We start from the raw sequence: 17,349 nt of genomic DNA, 5'->3' as shown, positions 1-17,349 counted from the left end.
TTGGGTGAGAAACATGAGAAAAATGGACAAATAGAGATTTTGCATTACTTTGACTAATGCATGGTTAGAGTGTGAGTGGCCCTGTAGAAAATCAGAGACAATCTGAGAGCCAGAGCTATCCTGTTGGGGAATCTGTTACGTGATGCATCCAGTGGTCAGATCATCAGATTCTAAACCTTTTATTGAACACTCTACAAAGTCTGTGTAAAATATACAGAAGTAATATTATATATGCAGATCTAATTTGAAATTAAAAATTAACCAAAAGACAAAGTTGCCCATGTACGCTGTATCATACTCCAAGTCTTCCCACATACTTCTTCTTGAGATGCTGTTTTTTGGGTGTGGTACTTCTTTCCTCTTCATCCCTTGTGACAGATGTGACTTAAGGGAATGGGCATTTGAGAACTGATACACTACAAAAGTAAAATAAGTTCAGTCATCTTTTTACTTGAGGGCTTTGATAACTAGTGAGGTAGAATTTCTAAATGTTAGGTGAGCAGATTGCAGGAAGTGAGCTTCATTTCCAACAACAGTCTATTTTTATCTTTCTTTAAAATCAGTCAAGGCTCTGTTAAAATTAATCTGCCACTTCTGATGCAGCTACTGTTTAGAAAGTGGGAGTTGTAAAATAGAAACAGTTGCACTTTTCAGCACTAATCACAAGCAATAAAGCAGCATTGCTGGAACCCTTGCTAAAAGGGAATTAACACAATCCAGTCATCTCTTTGGTAGGACATGAAGAGTTTACAGAACTTTCCAAGGCATACATAGAGTCTACCCAGAATTAAGTGCTTATATGCTACATCCAGTGTTTAGATTTAGAAGTGAGGCCACAGTGAGTAACAAATTTGTTTACTCTCAAGCAAGTCTCCTGGCCGAAGTAGAGTCATGCAAAAAGTGTGCCATGAGTTACAAAGCAGAATCTGAGTAACTGAGTGCTCAAGGCTGTGTTCGTTTTTAAGAGCAAATTTGTGCAGAAACTACTCAGGTAACCAGTGAACAAATCCAATGACTACTGGATAGTATTACTTTTTTTGTTTTAATGGTAAAACTGTCATCAAACAAAATATAAATTCTGAGGCAGAGGAACTGGAAATGTGAAATTAACAATGTATTAATTAACACCTGAACTAAGTTGTTGATGATGTTGTTATGAAAAAAAAAAAAAAAAGGAAATTATAAAGCCAGTAGTTTACTTTCAGGAAAACTTTGCAGACTGCATGTATATTTTGAAATTGCAGCGCCCCTCCTTTTTATCCCAATTCTGCAGCCTTTGACGCTATATTAAACCAATTTCCACACTGACATCTGGTGGTAGTTCTGAAATGCCATGTTGGTTGAAATGCTATATATGGGAATTTGCAGGTCTAAGCATCAGTTTCAATCCCCTCCAGCCCTTCTGAAGTGATCTTATTGACATCTTAAAATGTTAAACTGTCATGGTCAGACCTTTACGCAGCTTCTCATAAGGCAAAGAAAGTAATGAATAAATAAGTAATTCCTTAATATGTTGCTCAGTCAGTATAATGTATTAAAAAAACATGTCTGTATTGAAAGGACACAATACTTGGAGTTAATTCGTTTCCTGAAGAACTCCTGTGAAAGTAGTGGCATATTTATTTATTCACTGATGGTGTGTATATGTATGTATATACACATACATGTATCTCTGTGCAGTAAATGAGCTCAGAAGGAGTGCCACATCATGCATAGTCACATTATGTAGCTTTATCCAGAGTTCAAAACTGGCTGTCATGGTGATAGTTTGACTCATCTTGGCTCCAATCCTGATTAAGCCTGGTGTGTTGAGTGTGTAACAAATAGTAAGAGCCGTGACAAAGCCCTTCAAAATTTCCACTGAAATGGCTCTAAGGGCTTGTGCTGTCCCTCATCCTGACATGTAACAGGTTGATTTTAAGTTCTATTCAGAAAATCTCTCACATCAGGCACCCTGTAGGAGTGACTGGATCAGGAAGAGGAAAGGGTGAGCTTTTATTGTGCCATAGCTCCATGAATCTATTTAATATTCATCCCCCATGTTATGGTTTACACCATACCACATACCCTTTTGACACATGCATAATATGGCTGTACCTGTAGAGTAAGCTGCTTATAAAAATAAAATTGTATTTTTTCTTGCTGGGTAAATTCTTTAATCAGTTCTGACTTAGACAATCTCCTGTATGCATAGCAGACAGCTTTTTATTAAGTTTGTGAATTATGTAGTTGTTCCTTTTTTTGTAATTCATTTTATGTTTGTAAGATTGAGCAGATTTTTGCCCCTTTTTTTTTCTGTCTTCCATTTCCAGAGTAATGGCAGCCATTGGTTAGTCCTAATGCTGCAAAGGTTGGCTTATGTATAACTTTTGTTTTCTTTTCTGTGACATTTCTGTGTGAACATAAATCAGGACATTAAGAAAGTTCAATCAAATAATTCATTTGGGCATGGAGATAAAAACATTTAAGTAGTTGCTCATTAATATGAATAATAGTAAAGAGCTCAAGAGTTCGGCATCTAAACCAGATAGTTTAATATGGTATAAAATTTACTGTAAGGAGTAAAGAGGGTCATTCAAATCCCAAAAGATTGTGAATTACACATTTGATTTAATCTTTCAGGCAAAACCAATTTTATGAATAGTGCTAACTGGTCTGATGTATATTTCAAAAGATGTTGGAAGGAAATCAAGTAGTATATTGTTTTAATATGTGATGCATAATTGCTGAAAACTGTTACGGTAATTTTATTTTTTGCGGCTTCAGGTTAGCCTTAATATGTTTGTGTGTGTATATTAGCACACGTTTTAGAATCAGTGTTGGTTATTTTAAACTTGTATTCATTTTGATTTATTAATTTATTTAAACTTGTTGCTTACTGTATTTTTACACATTTCTGCATAGTTACTGAGCATTTTCGATTTCTCTTTCTTCCTGTTGAACAGGTGTTATTGAGACTGCAGATCACCTGGATCGTGAGACTACTTCACATTACTGGCTTACTGTTTATGCAACAGACCAGGGCATTGTGCCTTTATCATCTTTCATTGAAATCTACATAGAAGTTGGGGATGTTAATGATAATGCTCCTCAGACCACAGAACCAGTTTATTACCCAGAGGTCATGGAAAACTCGCCTAAAGATGTATCTGTCGTTCAGATTGAGGCATTTGATCCAGATTCGAGCTCAAGCGAAAAATTAACCTACAAGATAACAAGTGGAAATCCGCAGGGATTCTTCTCAATAAACCCCAAAACTGGTAAGTACAACACAGTGTTTTATTTTATATATTAATAAACTAATGTATTTGCATAAATGCATAAACCAGGTGAAATCAAAATCTTTGTTTAACATTGAAAACATGCTTTCACAATAGCTGGAGTTAACCTGGTGTCTTGGGCTGTGTCAATATTAGTAAGTTATACAAACATGTAGAAAAAGATTTGAGAAACACTTGGTTCAAAGTACTAGATGTCTACATCAGGCATATCTTGTGAAGGCTTACTTCTGAGTAGCTCCACTCTAGACTGGTCAACGTCCATGCATTTTTATAGTGCAGTAAGTACCCAGTAAAAAAATGTATTTTAGTTTAGTTTCATCCCAGTTGTTTTTAGCAGTCTTCAAAGTTTCATGTGTAGTTTTTTTGCCAGGCCTTGTTTTAAATTTTTTTTGTTGTTGGGGGCAGAAGCATTTATTATCTGCAGACTCACTTGTCCCACAGTCAGAAGAGACTTTCTTTGTAATTAACTACTGCTACTGCTAGAAATACGTAATCTGGAGGATTATTTTCAGGTATGGCTTTTATGCATTGGAAAGAAAGAGTTCACTGGTTATTTGGAAAGCTTCAGAAAAAAATACTGAGGTTTTAACAGGGGAGTAAAAATACAAGAAGCAGGTAACCTTTTAGGAACTGAATTGCAGATACTGAAAGGTGTGTAGGACAGAGAGACAGGAAACAAAATAACCAGTCTGAATCTACCCAGTAATTCTGAAAACATTTTAAGGGTTGCCTACCATCCCTTGCTTCTGAATGTAGAGAAAATAAGACATATACTGGATGTTTTTCCCACAGATTATTCCTGAGGAAAAGCTTGGTTTTATTTCAATAATATTTTGCTGGGTTGTGCCCAGTTTAGCTTTTTATGTTGTGTTTAGGTATTATTTCACAGTAAAAATTATGAGAGATGCTTCTGATTCACTCAACCAGATTTTTTTGCCCACTATTCAGAGATTTTTAGACTAGATGTCCTGCAGAGGTGTAGTGAATGACATTTATCTATTACAAATCCAGTAAGTACAAGGGAGCAGTAGAAGCTTTATTAATTTAGCTCTTGCTCATTTGTTGAAGCAATTTCAGGAGACTTAAAGGAGCAAAAATGGAGTGAAAAAAAATGTTTTGAAGGCTATGGCCTTCATTTTGTTTTGTAGTTATTTCAGCTCAGGGTATAAAAGACTTGTGTGCTTTATCAATTGTAATTGCTGTGTCAGCAAAGCTCTGAGTACAAACACAGGTATGTTATTTGGGTTATTTCTGACACTAACTTCTTTGTCAGCATGTGCTGCATTTGTAAAAATACTGCTAAGAGGGACATCTGAACTAGCTATACCAACAGAAGACAGTATAGTTAAAGAGTGTATCTAAACACTGTATTTACAAAATGTTGGGTTTAGAGAAAAGGCAGCCTGACAAGTAAAACAAGAAAAATTCAACCACAGTCTTGTAAAGTGAATGCAGAAAGTGTTTGTAGACTTTATTTCTATTTGGTTTTCTCTATGTCTCTGCTTTCCCTCATTTTACATGATGTAAAAGGAAAAAAAATCTGCCTTTTTATCTACTTCCTTGCCCTTTCTGATTTTGAAAAGTACTTTTGCCTGCCACTTTGATATTTCTTGTTGTCTCAATATAATACTGATAAAAATAGAAATAAAATTGCCTGTGAGTTGGGTGGAAAGAAGTGAGTGACTGCAGTATTCAAATTGCAAGGGAATATAAATTCTACCTCCATTCATTTCATCATTACTGTATAATTGGCCAGTTATTTTTGTTTGTTGTTTCATTAAATATTCCTGCAGGTCATTTTCTCTTCCTCTTTCTTCTGTTCTTTTCCTATCCCTTTCTGCTCCCTGTATCATCAGGTGGCATTGTCCAAACTGTGTTTTGAAAAACGACACTTCTGTACCTCCCTTGCCGAAGTTTTGACATAAAGAAATATTTTTATTCCTACTTAATGGGTAGCAAAATTAGGGCACTGGGACATTGTGACTTGCCTTCAGCCAGAGTTTGCAGTTTTCCACGTCCACAGCTTCCTGTGATCTCATTTATGTTAGAAGGGGACCTTGAGAGAGCTCAACACACTAGATGGTGAAATGATAAGGAACACTTAATAGAAAAGTAATAAAGATTTTCTGTCAAGAGAGTTTCTTACCTGCCTTTATTGCAGCATGCATACTGTAGAAGGAAGACTGCCATCCGCAGTCCTTCTCTGCTTGGTGTCAAAAAAAAAAAAGCGAAAGGGCAACTGGAAATAATTAAATCATTATATTATCAGAATGCAAGCACTGAGAAGAAAAGAATCTCCCTCTGGTTTACATTCAGCAGAAGAAAATCACTTTTTTCCCCCAATATAATTAAAGGCCCAGGCTTAGGTATTTACCTATCATGTGCCATTCATATCACCCTTCACTGGTATCTATTACTGTTAAATGTAATGCTAGATAGACATGCTTCTAGACACACATCTTAAATGTAATGAGGATGGAAAGGGAAAAGGTAGGCAGAAGAGAGAAGGGAAACTTGTTCCCAGAGTGTACTCAGGTAAGTTCAATGGGTATTAAAAAGCTAACTCATATATACTGCCTTCCTTAAATAGGACCCTGAATTTCATGTGCTCTAATGGGCCATGCTGCCTATCCTGTACATGACCAGTTTGAAATTGTCAATCTGCAGTGGTCACTAACGTAGTGGTCGAGTTTTGATTGAGGTTATCAGGTTCATAACTTTTCAAGTCTCTCTTCTGTTTATTAGGTATTGAAGACATTTAATCTGAACAGATCTTATTTGGTGTGAAAGCATTTTCAATAGAATTGATGCGTTAAGGAGTTGAAAAAACACTTCAAAAGACACTGATTATTGTTCTAGTTATAACAGAGTGTATTTTTTCTTCCCTGATTAATTAAAATAGGGCTCAGCTGAAGAGTACATTTGACTAGAATTGGAGAGATCAAGTCCTGTCTTGTTTGCTTATGTGCATATATTATCCTTGTTATACCTTGTGAAGTTACCGCACTATAAGGTGTTTGTCCAAGGAAGAGAAACCTTCAGGGCCTCAGGTTTCCCTTCCAATCACAGGGGAGATAGTGCTGGAATACGAATCAAGTCTTTTTAACTGTATCCTGTTGTAACATTGAAAGCAACAGTATGAGTTAAGTATATGCTGTTGTGCATCCCCGGAGGTGAGTTGAGGACTGTAATGGCATTCAGTTGAAGTCAACTAAAAGCTAGTGTTGGGATGCTTAAAATATGTGGTGAGTGTTGAAAATATTTCAGGTGGTAATGTGTTATTATCTCTTCTCCAGGTCAAGGATCCATTGTTTTCTTTCTCTTTATAAAATTTATTGCTATGGTATTGTTGTCCACAGCTAGAATTCCCATACATAGTAGTAAGGCAGATTATAAATAGGAACAACCTACATGTAACCTCTATCAAGTGAAACACTGCATTCTATTTTCCTGATGTAGCTAATGCATTTCTAGAATTTTGTGGACTCCAGACTAAGATGTCTGTGTCTTAATGCAATAATCCTGAGTTTTTACAAACTCTGACATAGACCCGTGTTAGGATATAGTTCGTCTTTCACAAAAAGAAGAGTTTTCTTTTCATGACAAGAACTACTGACTAACTGGTCTGTTTCTCAGAAATGCTACTGGCTTAAGTAGTATCTGCATGCTTCTTACTGCTATCTGTTTCCAAGTATCCCCTTCAGTAAATCTTCACTGAGACTTAAAAGCGTCTTCTATATTTCAATTAATTATAAAATAAGGAAACACTGCTAAGTTTTTCTTTGCATGCTATTTCACTTCTTGGAGCAGGATATATCAGTACATCACAGGACATTTTTTAATCTTTTCACATATGTTTGGTCTTTCAAGAAAGCAAATTTTATTTATCTTTGGAGTTTCCATGTAATGAGAAGAAAGTGCTGTATATATGAACTATCCAGGTAGAATAAAAATAGTTATAATATTATATGCCAGAAAGAATGAGAACGAAGACTTAATTCCACAACTTTCATGCTCAATCTGAACACAACTGTAGAAAAACATGTAAGTTATAATAACTACTTTGTATCTGCTTAACTTCTTGCAAAATAGCTTGTAATTAAATACAGAAGTAATTGACAAAGTGGAAGCATTTCAACTCATGTTAATACATTTAGATGGAAAGAGTTGAAGTTGCGCGATTTGAAAGCTGTTCTGAACACGCGTCCTGGGACTCTGTGGTTAATTCTCAGCACTTAACACTAGAGCTAGTGCACTGAGGATCAGAAAAGATCTGCACGTTTAGCAGCATTCGTATAAGGCAAAGGATTATATAGCAGTAAACAAGTTCTGGGATTTGTACCTTGGAGCTCAAAATACATATACAATGCTTATATAAGCACATGTAATACATATGGGGTACATATAATAGTAGTCTAGTACTATTTCCGTTTCTTGCAGGTGTGGTTTATTTGCTTGTGAGCTATTTGGGTACTTGCAGAACTGAGAAGTTTTTACGTATCATTGATGTAAACTCCATGGCTGTATTTACAAAATACAATTGATTATTTTAATGTTTGGAATAAACTACTGAATGTTTCTATTGACATGAACACAGTCATATTGAGTAGAAAAATATATATTTTTCCTCATCTTTGTGCTTTTCATATTACAATATCTTAATTTGCTTTTTTGCTTTTGAGAAGTGTTGGAAGCATGATACTTGATAGCAGGATTGCTTTCTTAGAGAAGTGGAACAGGTAACTAGTATGACATCTACTAGTAATAGGTGATGATACCATTGTATATATGTGTACATTTATGAGTTGATAAATTATGATTTTATAATTTATAATCTATTTGGATTTAGAAATTATATATTTAGAAATAGATTTGTTAGTGCCTATGCAAAAGAGATATTGTATTGATTTTTCTAAAAGTTTTCAATCAAACCATGTAATTTCTTTCTGTCTGAGGAACATAGGACATGCATGAAATATGAGCTTTTTGTTGCACCCAGTAAGAATTGTAAGGTTTGTTTGCAAACTAGCTCCCCAATTTAAAATGTGTGCTTCCAGTTCCCCAGAATGACATTGTCAACCAAATTCTTTTCTTATCATTGTTTCCTGTTTTGTACATTTCTTCTAGCTTTACTTTTTAAATTGTGGGATGACAAACATCATGTGAAATTAGAAGAAAGGTATTAACTTTTAAGTGACTAAAAATAACAACTCAGCGAGTCATATGTAAAACATGGAAATTGAAGAGCTAGGGAGGACTTCCTTAATTGCTGTAGATCTGGAGGCATTAGGCTGAACTCCCTCTAAACAAAAAAAGCTCACTGAATTCCCTGAACTCTGTATTAGTTTCCGTATGGATAGTTTTGCCGTGTCATGCTTTTTAAATATGGCTACTTCTCAGCGTTACAGGCTTTGTATGAATAAAATTGGTGAGTTAAGGTGCCTGAAAGAAGGTTATACTGCTTTGTGGCAGTGTGCATGCTAGAATGGCAAAATCTGCATTTGCATAATGAAAAGAGTTCCAGCTCTCCTTAGTATTACTGGGCAAGAAAATGGAATCCTAACCAGGTATCCATATAGGGCCCTTATACTCCTTTCATATTACCTTGCCCATATATTCAGGCTAGAAATATTTCTGATCTTTTGCCCGATTGGTTTACTTCTTTTCCCTTCCCCAGGACTTCTGTTACATTTGTTGTACCAACCAGATTTGGCTTGGGGAGGCAATTAGGGCTGGGTAGCATAAATCACTTTCTTGAGAAGTCATGCTTTACCTCAGAACTTTAAAACAGTAATAGCAAATGAGGAAGAGAGGTACCTGATATTGCTCCATGTAACAATTTTGTGTCAGATTGGCAGAAATGCTGATTGCAAAAGTATAGCTTTCTATGCTTTTAATGGAACTTGGTATGAAAATGATGCACACTTCTCAAAACTAGACTTGGGGTTCACAACCTGGACAGGAGAATGCCAAAATTAGTTTTGAGTTGTTAATTTTCCCACACTTAGGTTTTGCAGGTGTAAAACAGAATAATTGCATGACCTAATTACTTGGGAGTGTTGTAAAGATATATTAATTTATATACGAAGCGCTTTGGTATTATTATGAAAATGTTATGGACATACCTTTGAGGAAATTAGTAATCCTATGGTGTTAGAGGTAGTCCATTTAGATAAGGATATTAATTGCGGAATTCAGCAGACGCTTTGAGCAATTGCCTGTTTCAGAACATAACTGTATCCTGTGCATTTTACACAGTAACCTTTAAAGCAGTGTGTGTGTGTGTGTGTGTATCTGTCTGATTTGGAGACTGAAGTGAAATGGGAAATGGGTACAGCTGCAAACAACTTCCATGGGTTTCCAATAACACTGGAGAATTACTTGGTGAGGAAATGAAGGGCCAGTGACCGCAGAGTAGTATTGGCTTCATTTTAACAAAAGAAATCTTTGTTCTTTAACTACTTGTGGGTTTTAATCCCAATTGACGTAATACTTTGGAACTCAAATAAGACCAGTGCTAGTATATTGCACGATTATGTGATTTAAAATTAAATAAAGATCAAAATGCTGAATTTTTTCATGTAACTTATGTAGCTGGTAAGCAGTGCCAGGCTCAGTTATTGTTCACTTACATCACACAGCTTAAAGTGTATGTAGCAGCCTCCATGTGCTCAAGTGTTTACCTGTAACATGCAGCAAAATTAAAGCATTTGATTATACTGTCTCTAGAACAGTGTCATGGTTTGCATAGTTTGGGTTCTTAGTTAAAGAGGGCTCCATCAGCCACGGGAGTGATTCTCTTGCAAAGAGGTGCTTACAGCTTCCTCTAGACCTGACAGAACCAATCAACTGGCTAGTTTGAATATTGGCAACTTTTTTAAACCACTTAAGAAGCTTGACACGCCTCTGTGATCCACATTTAAGAATGAACGAACCCTGGGAAAGCTCTCTTGCTTCTGGTTTTTGGACAGGTAACTGGGGGGGCCTGCAGCATGGCCCAGCAGAGCCGGGCTGGGCCCAGCCAGGTCAGCCACAGCATGGCTTGGCTGAGATCTCAGCCGCTTCTGCTCGCTGGACACCCGGCACAGCCCCCTCAGTGCAGGCCGGGCTGGCCAGGAGACAGCCACCCCGGAGCCGTGCAGCCCTGTTCCATCCGTGGCCCTGCTCCGTGCGGGCGGCCCCGCGCTCGGCCAGCCCTTCCCAGTGCGGCTGCTGAGATAAAATGCTGCACCGAAACAAGCTCCGGCCACCACCCGGCAGAAATTAGGTGACCAACAGCAAAAGGCGAATTCCAGCTGCAAGGCCCGGGTGAGATTAACTCTTAGTGCTGTAAGATTCTCCGGAACAGATGAAGCCTGCAGACATCAATCCTCTCCCGAGTCAGAGGAAGAGGAAAGGTGAAGGCATGTGAGAAAAACACCATAAAGACACCAAAGTTAGTGAAGAAGGAAGAGCTAAAACCCCGAGAGAGGAGAAAGAGGAGATGCTTCAAACCTAGAAGCTGAAATTCTGTTGTATAGCTATGGTGCTGGACTATGATACATCAGAATACCTGTTGTAATTTCATGAAGCATGAGGGGTGGAGTGTTCAAACGGCAACCATGAGCAAAAGTACCTGTGCTGAAACAAGCAAATGCTGAAGTAGCTGTGATTTGATAAGAAGCTTGACCAGAGAGAGATGAAAATTATGACGACCTTTGCTCCCAGGGAGGAGGAGGGCCTCTGTTCATAGAGATGAAGATGCTCCCAGATATGGGTGAAGAGAACCTTTGTTTCTGAGCAGCTCAAAATGGTACCCCAGTAGCTCAAGATTGGACCCTTGAAAGCAGTTGTGAGGAAAGCTGTAAGTCGAGCGAAGGGACTTTCACATGCGAGCAGAGAACCAACCCGGGCGGCTGTCTCATTGTGACATTGAAGCCATGAGAGAGTTTCTTGTGGAGAGATCTCCATAGCATGAGTAAGAGGGACTCCTCTCCCTAAGTGAACTGAAAAAGATTATTATAGAGGTGGTAAACTGACTGAAAAAATCTCAAGGGTTGTCTTTTTATGTTGTCAGTGGGAGAAGGGAGAAAGGTGAGAGGAAGAGAAGTGTTCTGAAGGTTTAGTCTGACTCTTACTTTTTTTTTTTTTTCTTTCTTTTAGTTCTGTTAATAAACTTCTTTATATTCTTTTAAGTTTTGTGCCTGCTTTGCTTTCTCCTAATTCTTCTCACAGAAGCAAAATAAGTAAGTAATGGATATTTCAAACCAAACCACTACACTTAATTGGTGTTTCCGCCCGGTTTACAAACTGAACCTGCTACAAAGAGATTTTTTTTTTACTGAAAATGTGACCAGAATTAGCCCAAATGTTTGTAAAAAGAGTTTAATTCTGCAAGAAGCTACTTCAATTTTCCTTTTTAAAAGCACTTGAAGTGCTATCAGACTACTGTTCCTTTTTGTAACAGGGAAAACAGGTTCATATCTGGAATTTCTAATAATATTTTCGTATCTACTCACTACACTATTTAGGGATTTAGCATTTGAAAATATAGAAATTTTGCTATAACAGAGGCAGCTATTTTAAAAATTATTTGAAAGTATGTAGAGAGCACTTCTTTTACATCTTAAGTGATGGTGGTGGTGGGGCTTTTTAAAATTATTTTATTTGTTCTCTTACATATCTTTGGAAAAAGAAGAATTTGGGGAAAATAAGTGGGAAGCACAGAAGTCCTTTTCTTTTCCTTTACATGTCCCTGGAACTACATAAAACTTCAGGTCATGCTCTGAATTATCTCTGTTGTAAACCAAGAGTAAAAGAAAATGAAGTTCTCTTTCAATATTACCATATTCTGATGCAGCAGTCATGGAAATAAAAGCTTGGGTTGGAAGAGACCTTAAAGCTCATCTGGTTCTAACTCCCCTGCCATGGGCAGGAACGCCACCCGCTAGATCAGATTGCTATGGGGACCCATTCAATGCGGTCTTAAGCACTTCCAGGAATGGGGCATCCACAACTTCTCTGGGCAACCTGTTCCTGTTCTTCACCACCCTCTGAGTAAAGAATTTCTTTCTAACATCTAATCTAAATCTTCCCTCTTTCAGATTAAAACTACTCTCCCCCGTCCCATCACTATGTGCCCATGTGAAAAGCTGCTCTTCTCTTTTAGAAGCCCCTTTTAGGTACTAGAATGCTCCTATAAGGTCTTCCCAGAGCATTCTCTTTTCCATGCCAAGCAATCCAAACTCTCTCAGTCTGTCTTCATACGAGAGATGCTTCAGCTCTCTGGTCATTTTCCTGGCCCTCCTTTGGACCTGCTCTAACAGGTCCATGTATTTCTTGTGCTGAGGACCAGCCCCAGGGCTGGAATGTAGCACTCCGGGTGGGGTTTCACCAGAGCAGAGTAGAGGGGCAGAATCCCCTTCTTCAACCTGCTGGCTATGCTGCTTTGGATGCAGCTTAGGAAGTGGTTGGCCTTTCGAGCTGCAAGTGTGCATTGCAGGGTCACATCCAGCTTTTCATCCACAAGAGCACCCAAGTCCTGCCTCGCAGAGCTGCTCTCAAAGAGTTTATCTTCCAGTCTGGACTCATAGCTGGGATTGCCCTGACCCAGCACCTTGTGCTTTGACTTACTGAACTTCATGAGGTTCTTGTGAACTTACTTTCAAGTTTGTCTAGGTGCCTCTGGATGGCAACCAGTCCTTCTGTTGTGTCATCTGCGCCACTCAGCTTTGTGTCATATGCACACTTGCCGAGGGTACATTTGAAATGCTAATGCAGCCAGACTCTTGCTATATCATATGTTCTTTTGAGCTGGAGTATATAATATGCAAAATTATGATTTTAGCCAAGGAAGAGACAATGATCAGATGCTGTTATTACCCACTTGCAAAGTCCCACCTTCACACATGCTTTCAAAGATAACAGTCTTCACTTGGTAGCATCTCTGAGTAGTGTAAATTTAAGTTGTGTACATAACAATGTTATAACATTAGTATTGATTAATTTCATAATAAAAAACAATTACTCAGAATTAGTGCCCTGATTCACATCTAGCTTGGCTTGATTTTTTTTTTTTTTAATCAATGAAAATAGAAGATCAATCCCAGAAAAAATGTAGTTCTATATGAAGTAATATAATTTTTCTATCTGAAAAATTCACAGTGGAGACACAGTTCGAGAACTAACTAGAAGTGAACTATAAAATTGTTCCTCAGTTTAGCTGAGAGCAAGACAAGATCTTTGGCAGCAGTTTACCTGATCATCCCTGTTATGAACATTGCATGATGTTCTTTATATGTATGGTTCAGTTACAAAAGCAGTTCCCTTTAAATCAGCAGATAAGACTGCAGCACACTTATTCGAGTACATTCTATATTGTAAATGTCAGAAATAACATAAAATTGAAAACAAAAGAAAAAAAGGGGGAGAGGCAGCAGCATTGTATAAATCTGCAAATTCTCACTTAGAAATTACTATTTTAGGGTTCAAATGTATAGGGAGTTCAGAGCACTATAAATAAAGTAAGATTATGTTGGGTTTAAAACGGTCTTGCAAGATGATGTTTGATTTTATGGTAGTAATTTTGTACTAATGGTAATAATAATATGGTAATAATTCTGTAATAAAGGTGTATCTCACAATGAGATGAAAAAAGTGAGTGATGGACATTAGGTAACTTAGAGTTAATTACTGAAGGCACTTTGAATTGGTGTGGCTTTTGAAGGCAAGAGTACTTCCACGAAGTAAGCAGAGAGGTAACAAAAATTTATAGTGTTCTGTTGATAGTAAGATCAAAGTTCATTCTAGAGGAAATGTATCATCACTTACTAGTTTCCTTAAAATAACCATACACGGGTTTTGTTATTTAATCTTTCATTCAAAATTATTTTATCTATTTGCTATTATTTATTAAATACTTTTTTTTTGTATTTTTATCTTAGACTGCTTTTGACTTACAGTTCTGAGTTTTATCTTTTGTATGACAGAAACTAGCAAAAGAATATGAATGACAGTGAAACTGGACTTACCCTAAATGCTTTCAAGCACTCAGAATGCAGGATCATAGACATACGTTTATTTTTTTAATGTAGCTATGTTTGTTGTTATTTATATAGTTATTTTCATTATTTCCCAAATAATTTTACTACTAAAAAATTACTGCAAAAGATGTTAATAACCCTGCTTAATAAATCCAGACTAAAAATAATGTAGTCAGTGACTAATTATAGTATACAAAATGACGTGGTTTTGCTTTATTAAAAACATTTGTGGGATTTTCTACAATGATATGATCACTAAACACTGATTTTACACTTCATTTGAAATCTAGCTGAAATTGAAGTTCTACAGTGTTTGTCGGATTGAATGGCTTAACTGTTTATGTAAATTATTTTTTCTTCCTTATGCTGTACATAAATAATCTTCGGTGCGTTGCTTGTCTGCCTTATGCTCAAATCACAAATATGATTAATGAGCGTTCTGCTCAGCAGATTCCAGGATGCTGTTAAAATAGTTCAGGTAAGTGACTCAACTTCAGATGTGCACCTTGTACTTACACATTATAGTAATAGTAGGACTGAGTAGTTAAATTGCCTGGTTACAGATAAACATGGTGCCTGGTGGTATGAAATATTAGCCATAGGACGAAGTAATCTACTTTTTGATCCTATATACAAAGCTTACAGTCTGTTCTGGTAACAAGCAACAAGCTGATAAACACTGAGCTTGACTTGATGATCTTTGTGTGTTCCTTCCAACTCAGCATATTCTGTGATATTATTGTACTTCAATAAATGTATCACACAAATACACCCTTATGGACAGGGTGTTATCCCTTGTTTGATGCAGTCCTGACTTGGGTAGGACTGAGATCTCAATTATTGCTTGACTTTTCATGGAGTACCATTCAGAAGGCAAGAAGTATTCATCTGGGACAAATGTGCCAATGGTGGTTTTTGTGGATGAAATCCAGAGCATATGCACCAGCATCTGAAACAGGAATAAGGAAGTACATAAGTAAAAAGGAAAGGTGATCTGAAGAGCAAATAGAGTGCATAGTTCTTAATGTGTTTTTTCAGTCTGGACTGTACTTAGGTACAGTACACTGTGGGAGTGTCCTGTTGGCTTTTGCTTGAACTGGTACATATGAGAATTGAAGGGGAAAAGGCACCAAAACTATGAAAGACTCTACTAGTTGAGTGCCATCATACTATACTTAACAAAAAGGGAACAGTGATTTCATCAGAGTGTACTGCAGTAAGTCTTCATTATAATTTTTCTACAGCTAGGGTGTTGTAACTCATTTTTGTAATTAAGCTGATCAGAAAGTTTATGTATGAAGTGGAAAATAAGTCCTTTAGCCCCAAAAGTGCATTTAGACTACACAGAAAAACCTGCTAGCTACAGGCTGTGAGCTCTGCTAGGCAGAATTAGTCTTTGTTCTACCTAAACAAATGCATAGCAAAAAAAAAAGGTAAAATTCAAGGGGCCAGAGAGAACAAGCAAGCAACAGCATAACTAATGGAGCGAGTATGTGGCTAGGAGAATTGAAAGAGGAATCCAGGCTCTCAGTTTTTCTTGAAAAATGGTATCATTCGTGTAGCCTTTATTGAAAGAACAGTAATGATTGCTTTTACATGTTCTGCTTTAGCAGAAGAGGGATTTGCAGCCATTTAAAGTGTTTTTAAATGAGATTCCTAGTTTCTTTCGGGACCGTATATTTACAATCCTATTTCAGCATTAGAAAATTACTGGTGACAATTCTGTTGCTGGTTTCAATGAGAGTTATTAAGGTGCTTAGAACAAGGAAGAGTTTAGGAACGAAAAACAAGTGAAATTGTTAAGGAATTATCTTTAAGACTATATAAACCAAAGTTCAGTTCCTTTATGATATGCTTCCAGTATGATAGGTTGTTGGCACTATCTTGTTTCTTTTTTAACTCAGCAGTCTGCCTTCATGGTGATGTATGAAAATGGTGATATATTACACTTTCTAGCTTATAGTCATCATCATTCATTACACGGCTAGTAAGACACAGAGTGTATTTTTTGCCAGCTGCAAAGCTGGAATCTGTTCTTCAAACCCTCTGCTATTAATTTTTACTGTTTTTATTAACCTGCTCACTTGTTTTGGTTGTGAAGCCTTTTTTTGGCTTGCGTAGAAAACAAGATTTGACTACAGTCTTGCCAAAAAGCTTATGTGAACATGTTTAGAAAGAAAGTGTGGGTCTTTTCTGATGGTCATTGATTGTAAGGTAAGTTAGGTGTAGAACATAGTTAACTTGAAATCAGTTGAAAGAAGACTGAAAAAAAAATTATCGTCTTCCTGTGTCAGTGATTAAATAATCATGGAGTATTGTGCTATCAGTCATTTTGCTCATAGTTTGGAAAGTGCTGAGATATTGGAAGCAGTTTAAAAGGATGTCATAAGAGTTCTTTCAGACAGTGAGACTTGACGCTCACTGTATTATGAGAGATGTCTAAGACATGACTTGATCATACCCAGTACTTCTGTGAGGAGGGAACTGCTGATTCCAGTGAACTTCTCAGTCTAGCATACAAAAGAGATATATTTCTCTGTCTGGAAGGGAAAGCTGTCTTGAATTGGATATAATACACTATTTCTTAAATGAGGAAGATTAGTAGGAAACCCTGCCTTGAAGTGAGACAGTATCTCTATCACTTGAAGAGACGTAACTGGTCTTCGACTTACAGAATATTTGCTGTAATTTGCCCAGTGCTTTTGAGTTGTGTTATGCAGTAGTTAACATGATCACCATTACAGCCACATGTAAATTTAAAATCCATACTTCCTTCAAATCTTAGACTGATTTGCATATTAAGACCTATAAGGTACAACAATATGTTAAAAATAAAAAAAGGAAAACCCTTTAACATTCGCTAGTAATTTGTTGGGTTTGGGGTTGAAGTGGGGAGACAAGAGCTAAAATAATAATTGACTACGTTGCAGTAATCATTACTGAGAGTTTAAGTTATAATTTATTGATGCAGTCCAGAGAAACCATTTCTACTGGTTAGTTATGGTTTATATTTAACACAGAGGACAGAAACCACATTGACCAAATAT

The 17,349-nt window shown here is 36.9% G+C and overlaps 1 protein-coding gene across 8 annotated transcripts in view; it reads left to right on the top strand.

Annotated features, from left to right (window-relative positions):
* Positions 1-17,349, top strand: part of FAT1 (FAT atypical cadherin 1) — a 108,376-nt gene that overhangs the window by 34,457 nt on the left and 56,570 nt on the right. For all 8 annotated transcript variants that reach the window (XR_006020605.1, XR_006020606.1, XM_042053748.1 and 5 more), the window contains exon 3: positions 2,946-3,260. Coding sequence is in view for 6 of the 8 variants with exons in the window: in XM_042053748.1 (XP_041909682.1) it covers positions 2,946-3,260 (315 nt within the window). In the remaining 2 variants the exon portion in view is untranslated. The remainder of the gene's footprint in view (positions 1-2,945; positions 3,261-17,349) is intronic.

The sequence above is a fragment of the Corvus kubaryi genome, unplaced genomic scaffold (genome assembly GCF_017639235.1).
Source record: "Corvus kubaryi isolate FWS band 111438036 unplaced genomic scaffold, C.kubaryi_AGA036_p1.0 split1-131, whole genome shotgun sequence".
NCBI lineage: Eukaryota > Metazoa > Chordata > Aves > Passeriformes > Corvidae > Corvus > Corvus kubaryi.
The sequence above is the reverse complement of the archived record's forward strand: the minus strand, read 5'-3'. Positions and strand labels throughout refer to the sequence as shown.